The sequence below is a fragment of the Equus quagga genome, chromosome 11 (genome assembly GCF_021613505.1).
Source record: "Equus quagga isolate Etosha38 chromosome 11, UCLA_HA_Equagga_1.0, whole genome shotgun sequence".
Taxonomy (NCBI): Eukaryota; Metazoa; Chordata; class Mammalia; order Perissodactyla; family Equidae; genus Equus; species Equus quagga.
The window spans coordinates 23,375,578-23,385,612 of record NC_060277.1 but is presented as its reverse complement, the minus strand read 5'-3'; the positions used below and the strand labels follow the sequence as shown (position 1 = coordinate 23,385,612).

At 40.5% G+C, this 10,035-nt stretch overlaps 1 protein-coding gene across 4 annotated transcripts in view; it reads left to right on the top strand.

Annotated features, from left to right (window-relative positions):
* The window catches only part of GTF3C6 (general transcription factor IIIC subunit 6), a 10,623-nt gene extending 2,011 nt beyond the window's left edge, over nucleotides 1–8,612 (top strand). The window contains exons 3-8 of one of the 4 annotated variants that reach the window (XR_006890760.1): nucleotides 255–318; nucleotides 424–468; nucleotides 2,453–2,566; nucleotides 5,258–5,802; nucleotides 6,223–6,270; nucleotides 7,003–8,612. Coding sequence is in view for 1 of the 4 variants with exons in the window: in XM_046676953.1 (XP_046532909.1) it covers nucleotides 255–318; nucleotides 424–468; nucleotides 2,453–2,566; nucleotides 5,258–5,559 (525 nt within the window). In the remaining 3 variants the exon portion in view is untranslated. Of the gene's footprint in view, nucleotides 1–254; nucleotides 319–423; nucleotides 469–2,452; nucleotides 2,567–5,257 lie in introns of all 4 variants that reach the window. The other 3 variants (XR_006890759.1, XR_006890758.1, XM_046676953.1) reach the window with 3 other exon arrangements.
* The last annotated feature ends 1,423 nt before the right edge of the window (nucleotides 8,613–10,035 follow it).

Sequence of the window (10,035 nt, the reverse complement as noted above, 5' to 3'; positions counted from 1 at the left end):
TTTTTTTTTTTTTTTTTTTTTTTTTTGCTGAGGAAGACTTGCCCTGAGCTAAGATCTGTGCCAGTCTTCCTCTATTTTGTACGTAGGTCACCAGCACAGCATGGCCCCCAACCAGTGGTGTAGGTCTGTGCCTGGGAGCTGAACCTGAGCATCCAAAGCAGGGCGTGCCAGACTTAATAACTAGTCCACGGGGCCAGCCCCGTACCAAGACTTGTTTTAGTGATGATTTTTTATGACCCTGTATCCTGTTCTAGGGAATTGACACTGAGAGGCCCATTCTGCAAGTGGACAGCTATGTCTTTGCTGGCGAGTATGAAGGTAGGAGGATGTCAGATAGATGAAACTCTTTTTTTTTTTTAATATGCTTTTTAGAGAAAGTAGCTCTGTTATTTCTCAACAAGTTTCCTTCAAATTTTTCTGCAGACACTCTTGGGACTTGTGTTATATTTGAAGAAAATGTTGAACATGGTAAGTGATTGCTATGCTAACTCAACTCTTTTTACTATGAAATATTTCTAACATACTTAATGTACAGTGAATATTAAAATTAACATCTCATGTACCCATTGTCTAGCTGTGTCAAATCCTACCATTTTGCCAGATAATTAAAAAACATCCCAGATACATTTGAAGCCCCTGGTATACCCCTCTCTAAACTTACTCCCTTCTTCTGTCTTCAGAGGTAATCACTCTCTGAATTTGGTGCTTTTCTTTCCTATACTTGATTTTATATTACATATATATCCACAATAAATAGCATTTTTTGGTATATTTTCAAATTTGATATAAACTGTAGCATACAGTACATATCATTCTACATCTTTTTTCAATCAGAGGTATGTTTTGAGATTTATACATGTTGATAGATATAACTCTTATTTTCCCTGTCGCTTAGTATTCCATTTGTGACTATACTGCAGTTTATTCTCCAGTTAATGGACGTGTTGGTTGCTTCCACTTTTACTAGTAGTTATTAATTACAACTAAAATTTATTGCGTGCCTTCTATATGTCAGGCACTGTTCTAAATGCTACATGTCTAAACTCATTTAATTACCACAAGCCTATGAGGTAGATACCATTGTTATCTTTATTTTATGTTCGAAGAAACTGAAGCACAGAGAGGTAAATGACATTCCCAAGGTCATACTCAAGTAAGCAGCAGAGCCAGGATTTGAACCCAGGGGGTCTTCTCCAGAGCCCACGTTCTTAATTATGCTTATAACTCACTACTAAATGCCGCCATGAATATTTTATATGTCTCCTATGCCTATATGTAAAAATATCTTTAAGGTATACTCTTAGAAATGAAATTGCCAGATTGATGGGTGTGTGTATCTTCAACTTTGCTATTAGGTTCAGCCATATGAAATTACCAATTTTGGCTGAAGATTGACAGTTTCACATGGTTCAACTTAACAGATGCCACTATGTTGCTTTCTCAAGTGGAGTTTCAGTTTACACTCACAGTAGCAGTGTATAGAAGTTCTCAGTGGGGTTCACATCCTTAGCTCAGACCCTCATCCTCCCTCCTGCCTGTGTCCACAGCTTTCTATAAAGCTGTAACCCCCAGCAGCAGGTTAGCAGCAGTGTCTGTCTCAGCCTTCTTTCATGATTGGAAATATCCGCACTCCAGTCTCTGGCTTCAGGATTTGGTCCTTCTTCTTCTTCTTCTTCTTCTTTTTTTTTTTTTGCTGAGGAAGGCTGGCCCTGAGCTAATCCATGCCCATCCTCCTCTACTTTATGTGGGACCCCCGTCACAGTGTGGCTTGCCAAGTGGTGTGTAGGTCCGTACCAGGGATCTGAACTGGTGAACCCCAGGCCATTGAAGCAGAATGTACGAACTTTAACTGCTGTGCCACCTGGCCGGTCCCTGGTCCTTCATTTTGAGTGGTAGAATTTTAGACCTCATCACCCTGTAAGGCCAAATTCTTGGCCCCAGTTTCCTATTTAAGGGCTGCAGCCTAAGTGGCCCATAGTTTAATCTCACTCAGAGCTTTGGGTTTTCTATCCCCTGGAGATGTGTGTTGTTTTTGAGTCTGGTTGTGCCCTCAGTTGTTACGTGTTTTTGTTTTTTTTCTTTTTTCTGCTTTTTCTCCTCAAATCCCCCCAGTACATAGTTGCATATTTTAGTTGTGGGTCCTTCTAGTTGTGGCATGTGGGATGCCACCTCAGCATGGCCTGATGAGTGATGCCATGTCTGCACCCAGGAATTGAACTGGTGAAACCCTGGGCCGCAGAAGCGAGGGTGTGAACTTAACCACTCCGGCATGGGCCTGGCCCCTGTTACGTGTTATATCTGTCATTTATCTGTGCTTGGGGCGGAAGGGATGAGTAAATCTTGAACTTACTACCCTATCTTGACAGGAAGTAGTTTAGTCTTTTGAGGCTTAACATGATGATTTTATTTGATGGCATCCAGCAGTATAATAATTGAGTTGATTTTGTTCTAGTGGATGCAGAAGGAAATAATAAGACAGTGCTGAAGTATAAGTGCCATACAATGAAGAAGCTCAACATGACGAGAACTCTTCTGACAGAAAAGAAGGAAGGAGAAGAAAACATAGGTTGGTTCACTTAGGTCTTTGAAAACAGATGATTTAATATTGGCTCTGGTAATGACATATTGCTGCCAGGACGTTCCTTGTACTTTGAAGTAATGACTGTATGTAATATGTTAAATATATTAAAATTGAGGTGCTCCATGAAAAGTACCAAACATAAATTTAAAATTCAGTGGAATTCTAATATAGCAGAGATATGTAAGAAATCTCTATCTGCTTTGCATGGGAAACAATTGTGAGGAATTTCCCAAGAAACTTAATATGATTTCCAACCCCTAGGGAATTCAGCGTGTGTGTGTCTGTCTCTTCCTCTCTTTTATAATGAAAACTTCCCTGTAAGTGGGGGAGATATGATAGCAGTTCTGGATTCCCAGGGTGTAACCTCAGAGATCTCCTGACACTTTGGCAGCTGCTGCAGCCTTCCCCAGGAGCTCACAGCTGGAAGAAGCTGGCTTTAGACGTGAGGGAGGGACTCAGACTCTAGTACACAGTTGTTAGTCCTGAGTCCAGTTCTTAATTAGCGTCCATTTAGCCTTCTCCAGTCGCTTGTCATCCCAGACTAGAGACTTTAGACCAGGGCTGCTTGTGTCCACAGCAGGCACATGTTTATGGAGATAAACAGAGAATCACTCGAGAGTTTTAAAAGCTCATTGCTCAAAGACATATTTGAAACTCTAGTAAACATGACCTTAGTGATGAATATATTCATGACTCAGTAGGTTTATTGTATTTTAAGGAATAAAATTTGAAGGTACATTAATCATACAGAAATTAATAACACCAACTACACATTACTCCATAACAAATCTCTGTTCTTATGTATATCCCAAAACTATCCCCTTTTTTAGGCACTCTCTGAAAATAGCAGGAAGAATAGATAATACTTGAAGTTCTAGAATGAACTTGAAGGGCAGATGCGTATCAGATGAGCTTAGCTATTGTTTAGATACTCTTGTTAAAGGAAATTATAGAATTTCCTCTCTTGTAGTCTTTAATAGTCTGATAGATCTTTGGAACAATTTGGATGTTTTGCTTAATCAAATAAATTAGTAAGCAACTGTTCAAGGCTGTATTAGTTATCTATTGCTGCATAAAAAATTACCCCTAAACTTAACGGCTTAAAACAATAGCAAAAAACGCCATCTTACACAGTTTCTGTGAATCAGGAATTTGGGAGCAGCTTAGCTAGGTGGTTCTGGCTCTAGGTGGCTCCCGAGGCTGCAGTCATCTGAAGGCGTGAGTAAAGCTGGAGGGTCCGATGGTAAGATGGCTCACTCACATGGCCGGCAAGTTTGTGCTGGCCGTTAGCAGGAGGCCTCGGTTCCTTGCCTTCACTTAGTACTGTTTGAGTGCCCTCCTCACAAGGCAGCTGGCTCCTCCCAGATCAGGTGATCCATGAGAACGTCTTATGAACTAGCCTTAGAAGTCACATTCTGTGATTTCTGCAGTTTCCTATACAGTGTGGGAGGGGGTGACATGGGCATGAAGGTGAGGATCATTGGGGACCTTAGAGGCTGGCTGCCAAACATGGCAGTATGCTGGAGGCAGGCAAAGCAGACTGGAGATGTGGTCCTTACTTTCTGGGAACTTCACTCTAAAGGAAGTCACACTGAAATAGCCGTGGATGAATGTGAGTCCACGCCTATTTCATTCAGCTTATTTTAAGTATCTGTTATGTGCCAAGTATTATGCTAAATAACAGAATAAAGGATGGCTTCAAGGTTTTGAATCTGGGTGACTAGGAGAATGATGCCATTGCAGGAAAAAAATAAGAAAGTCAATAGTTGAAGCTGAACTGGAGAGAAAAGGACTAATCAGTCTTCGATAGAGGTAGACTTTATAGGAACAACACATGAGAAGACGCGGGATCAGCAGTGAGGACGTTTCAACAAACAGCTGCAGAAGAGCTCATTTATAGTGGGGAGTAGGAGCAGATGGATGTGTGAGCAGGTGACAGGATACGTTGGGGTATCTTAGAGATAGCTAGTGGAATTTTGAAAATGAGAGTAAACAGCTTGGGCTTGCTACAGAAATTAATGAGAATCAATTGCAAATATTTGGCTGAAAGGGTAATAAGAATAAATGAAAAAATGACTAGCATTATTGGAGCAGTTCTTGATTATAGGGCTTCATTGAGGGGTTAGGGCTTTGACTATGAGTATGGAGAGAAACAAAACTTTTCCAAGTGTTTTTTTTTTTGAGAGGTGTCTTATTTCACAATTGGATATTCCAACTCAAAACGACATGTAAGTGTTGACTTAGAAGATGATAGGTCAGTATCATCCATTGTGTTATGAAAACTGAGAGGTAAGGAGAAAGTTGTAGGGAAGTGACAGTTTTCGTTACTCTAAGGCTTGAGGTAGCAGTGAGAGCTCAAATTATCGTTCAGAATGAGTTGGGAATTGAACTCTGGGAAGAGGCCTTGCAGTGCTAACTGAAGTTGATTGCTTTTAGTGATTTTGACAATGCATCCCCTGTTAGCATTCCAAGGTCTCCATGTAAGATGGAAATTACTTAATTATTTATCAGTAGTTACAGGCACCATGTTCCTTGGTTTATGGTGGGCTTTTACTTTGACATTTATTCATAGGATGAATATTTAAATTAAAGAAAAATATGCTTAAGTAACTAAGACCCCTTTTTCCTGTGTCTTTCTTGGTTTGTCCTCCCCTCTTTCCCCTCCCTCCCCATTAGGTGGTGTGGAATGGCTGCAAATCAAGGATAATGATTTCTCCTATAGACCCAACATGATTTGTAGCTTTCTACATGAAAATGAAGATGAAGATGTTGTAGTTCCAGCCTCAGATAAACCTTTGGAGTTGGAAGAGCAAGAAATTCAAATGAAGGATAATTCAAACCTGAGTCACGAACAGGGGAAGCCACTGCACCTGGAAATAGAGGATTCTGGTCCTCTTATTGATATCCCTTCTTTTGAGACAGAAGGTTCTGTTTTTATGGAAACTCAAGATGCTACTTTAGAAAGCTCTCCTAGATGAAATGTTTCTCGTAATAACTAGTCGTGAACTTTTTAGAGTTTTTATATAAAATATTTGGCTGTGTAGCTTTCAGTTCACTATTATTTTATTTTTGTTGGCTATACACATATTTCCAATTATAGCTACAACTTAATATAACAGAATCATTAAGGACCAGGTATGAACTGAATTTTTTAAAATATGGTTTAAATGACTATAGCAACCCTTCTCTGCTGAGTCCTTTAAATTGGAGATTTTACTAAGGTAAGTGTATAAGTTTTCTATTTCGGCCATCATAAACTACCACAAACTTAGTGGCTAAAAACAGCAGGAATGTATTTTCTTACAGTTTTGTGTGTCAGCAGCTGGACATGGGCCTCACCTGGGCTGAAATCAGGGTGCTGGTAGGGCTTTATTCTTTTCTGAAGAGGGGCGTGGGGAGACATTTCCTTGTTCATTCAGTTGTGGGCAGAATTCAACTCTTGGAGTTGAAGGATTAAGGTCCCATTTCCTTGCTGTCAGCAAAGGGCCATTCCGGGCTTTTAGAGGCTGCCTGCATTCCTTGGCTCATGGTCCCCTTCTCTTCAAAGCCAGCAATGGCAGGTCAAGTCCCTCTCACGCTAAAATCTATGCTGCTTCCACCATCCTGTCTCTAACCAACCCTTCCTGCCTTTGCCTTTAAAGGTCCATTTGATTACATTGGGCCCACCTGGATGACCTTCCTGTTTTAAGGTCTGTAACTTTAATTTCATTTGCAAAGTCTGTTTTGCCATGTAACTTACGTAAACAGGCATAAAACTGAGGATTAGGGCCTGAAAATTTTGGGGGGCCATTTTCCGGTCTACCACAGTAAGTATTATATCTAGGAACAGAAAAAGAATTCAGAAGTGCTTAAGGATAAAGTTCAAGTTCCTGATAGTCCAGCTGTAATTCCACTCCTCTCCCCCTTGAGAAAGATACTGGAATTCAGCTGTAACAGTCATTCTATTATGGTGATGAGCAGATCTGGTCTAATTTGTATTTTTTAAGTAAATTATTCACAAACTTTAATACTTTGTTATAGGTTGAACTATATGAAATTGCCAATATTCAATTGTTTCTAACTACAAAAAACAGCAACTTCGTATGGTTTAACCTGGTGTTGATATGTTAAAACACACCTCACATTAATTATATCTCATAAGTGTTGGAGATATAACTGTTTTTTGTGACAGATCAGATAACTAATGTTCTAGGGTGAGGAATTTTTTTCTTCAATAAGTTTTGTAACTTTTCAAAAAAAAACTTACGCTGATTAAAAACATTTCCAAATCATAACTGCATATGTCTTCCCAATTTTTATACGGCTTTTTTAGCCTCAGCTTTTGTTAATAAAAAGCTTACTTTTCCCACCATATGTCTGTGTAGGAGAGACTGCTAATTATCTGACCCAATATCTGTTCTTCCTTTTTTTCTTTGTAACAGAATCCCAGAATTTATTCAGGTTATCAATGTGCCCAGCTTTCCTTGCGTGTATACATGGCCATTTGACTAAATTCTGGGCAGTGACATGGAATTAGAAGTGTCAAGAGTGGGATGATTCTGGCAAGTTTCCTTAACCCTTAAGGTGTAAGAGGAAATGGGCCAGCTCATCTTCTCTTTCTTCCTGCTGGGACATGGCTGTGGCGGCTAGAGTTCCACCAGGCTTCGTAGACTGTAAAGTAGCCTTGGAAATAGAAGCCCTGGGTGGCAGAGCAGCAAGATAGAAGATCGGATTCTGACGCTGCTGCTGCCCTAGACTGCTGTGAACAGAGGGTTAGTAAAACCCTTCTTTTTCTTCCTAGTAGAATGAGCTCGACTTTACCTTTCAGCAGCGTTTTCTCTGGAAACCTGCTGGACAAGGTACCAATAGAACATCAGCTGTAATGCCAGGCGATATTGTTTGTCATTTAAAATTACCCTTATCGGTAAGCTGTACCTGGACCAGGACGACTGGGACAAGTGCTATAAATGTCCATTGGAAAGCGTGGACTTTGGACTTCCTTAAGTGCTGTGTTTCTTTTTGCAAAGATCCCTGGAAGCGACACTCATGGGCTCTGAAGAGATATTGGTTCTTAGGGAGCATGAAGGTTGTAAGCCAATGTGGCTTCTGCACCCACCCAGATGATCTTGTTCCCTTAGAGTGGAGCTCACACTTGGGAGTCTGGAGCAAAGACTCCTGCTGAAACAAGTCATGCTGCTGTGCTTTTTCCTATGAAGTCAAGTGAGCCGCTGCAGGTTGGGTCCCCCAGGCTTATTGGGTCCTGTGAGCGAATGTCATTCCAAAACTCTGACTACTACTGCTGTTCAGGCAGAGAAGGCATTGCAACTACCTACCTCTGGCCTTTTACGTGAGAGAAATAACTTCTCTCTTGTTTAAGTCACTCTGTAATTGCCACAGTTAACCCTAATGGATACATTGTGCATTTTAGAAAACTTGAAAAATGTAGAAAAGTATAAAGAAGTTGAGTGGAAGCTTCTTGAGATTTGTAAACTTGTAAAAGAAACTGATGTAGACTATTAGGTAAGTTACACCTTAAATTGAAGAAGAAAATGAAATCATAAATTCTGAAGAGAATATGTGTTTTAGCTTCTTACCTGTTAATAGGATAGATGTTTGGAATTTAGTGAAATAAAATCTTATTTTTCAACCATGAAATATTTTGTAAGACTAGAACTTCATGTATGAATTTCTCCTCTGTTGGTTTGCCTTGTAACTTACTAGGATTACTCATCTTGGAACCAGTCTCTCTGTAGCTGTCACACTAAAGACTACTTCTGACACCAAATGCAGTGGGTGGCTTTTACTTGCAAATGATGGTGTTCTATTCAAAAGGGATCATATTGTTAGAATGTATCATGGAGAATTCTTCCTTAAGGCCATTATAGAAATGTTTGAAAACCCACCCGTTTTTCTTTTGTTTTTCTTTTTTGAGGGAAGTACTGGTATTTTGTCTCTGGGTTTAATGTAACTGTACTTACATAACATTAATGCGAATGTCAAGGTAGCAAGAGGTTCTAGTTTTCTCAGATCCAAAATAAAATTTCTTTCACTATCTTGTCTTAACAACCTCTTATTTCCTACTTATATTCCACGCTCCCAATTTGTGATTCTGTTAGTTTCCTACTGCTGCTGTAACAAATTACCAAGAACTTAGTGGGTTAAACAATATAAATTTATTATCTTGTAGTTCTGGAGGTCAAATTTCAAGATTAAGTCTTGGGGGATAAAATCAAAAGGTAGGGCTGCATTCCTTCTGGAGGCTCCAGAGGAGAATCCACTTCCTTGTCTTTTCCAACTTCTAGAGGTTACCTGCATTCTTTGGCTTGAGGCCTCTTCCCCCATATTCAAAGCCAGCAATTAATATCTTCACTCAATCATCAGTCTCTTTCTTCTGACCTCTGCTTCTGTCATCATATCTCCTCTGATTGTTACACTCCTGCCTTCCTCTTAGAAGATCCTTTGTGGGTCAGCCCAGTGGCTCAGTGGTTAAGTGCACATGTTCCGCTTCGGTGGCTGGGGTTTACTGGTTCGGATCCTGGGTGCAGACATGGCACCACTTGGCAAGCCACGCTGTGGTAGGTGTCCCACATATAAAGTAGAGGAAGATGGGCACAGATGTTAGCTCAGGGCCAGTCTTCCTCAACAAAAAGAGGAGGATTGGCAGCAGGTGTTAGCTCAGGGCTAATCTTCCTCAAAAAAAAAAATTATAAAAAAATAAAAAAGATCCTTTGTAATTAGATTGGGGCCACCCAGGAAATCCAGGATAATCTTCCTATCTAAAGATCCTTAATCACATCTGCAAAATTCCCTTCACGTATAAGGTAATATTTACAGATTCAGGGCATTAGGACATGGGCATTTTAGGGAGCCATTATTCTGCCTGCCACACTTTGGTGCATAAATTTTTCTGGGAGACAAATGAGGTGAGCCCTCTTATTGCCCCAGCATACCACCTGGAGAGAGTTTCCATGGCCCAGTGTAGGGAGGGGGAATCCAGATGGAGCCCAGTAGTCTCTGAGTTGAGGACATGGAACTGGGAATCCAGGGAGACCAAGGGGGCTGGAGTTTGCAGAGCAGAATATTAGAAAGAGGAGAGTGTACAGAGAAGGATCCAGAGATCTGCAGAGAGTCTCCCTGGAGTCTTCAGCAGAATACCAATCAAGTGTGTCAGAAGACCCCTGGAGGCAGGGAAAAGCGCCATCTGAACAGTCCCCGGAGCTTTTAACAGTTCCCAGCCAGAGTATAAAATCTCCTAATTCGTGGGGCATGGATAGAGTGCTTAGAAGGGTCCTGTCTCAGTACTGGAGCAAAATTAGCCTAAATAGGGCTCTCGCCCCACCTAAGAAAGCTTAAAAACAAGACCTGAGAGGATCAAACTGTTAGCTGCATCCCAGAATGACACTCAAGAATATTTTTAATGAATCCATCACCCAGCAAGGTAAAATTGACAATGTCTGGCATTCAATAAAATATTA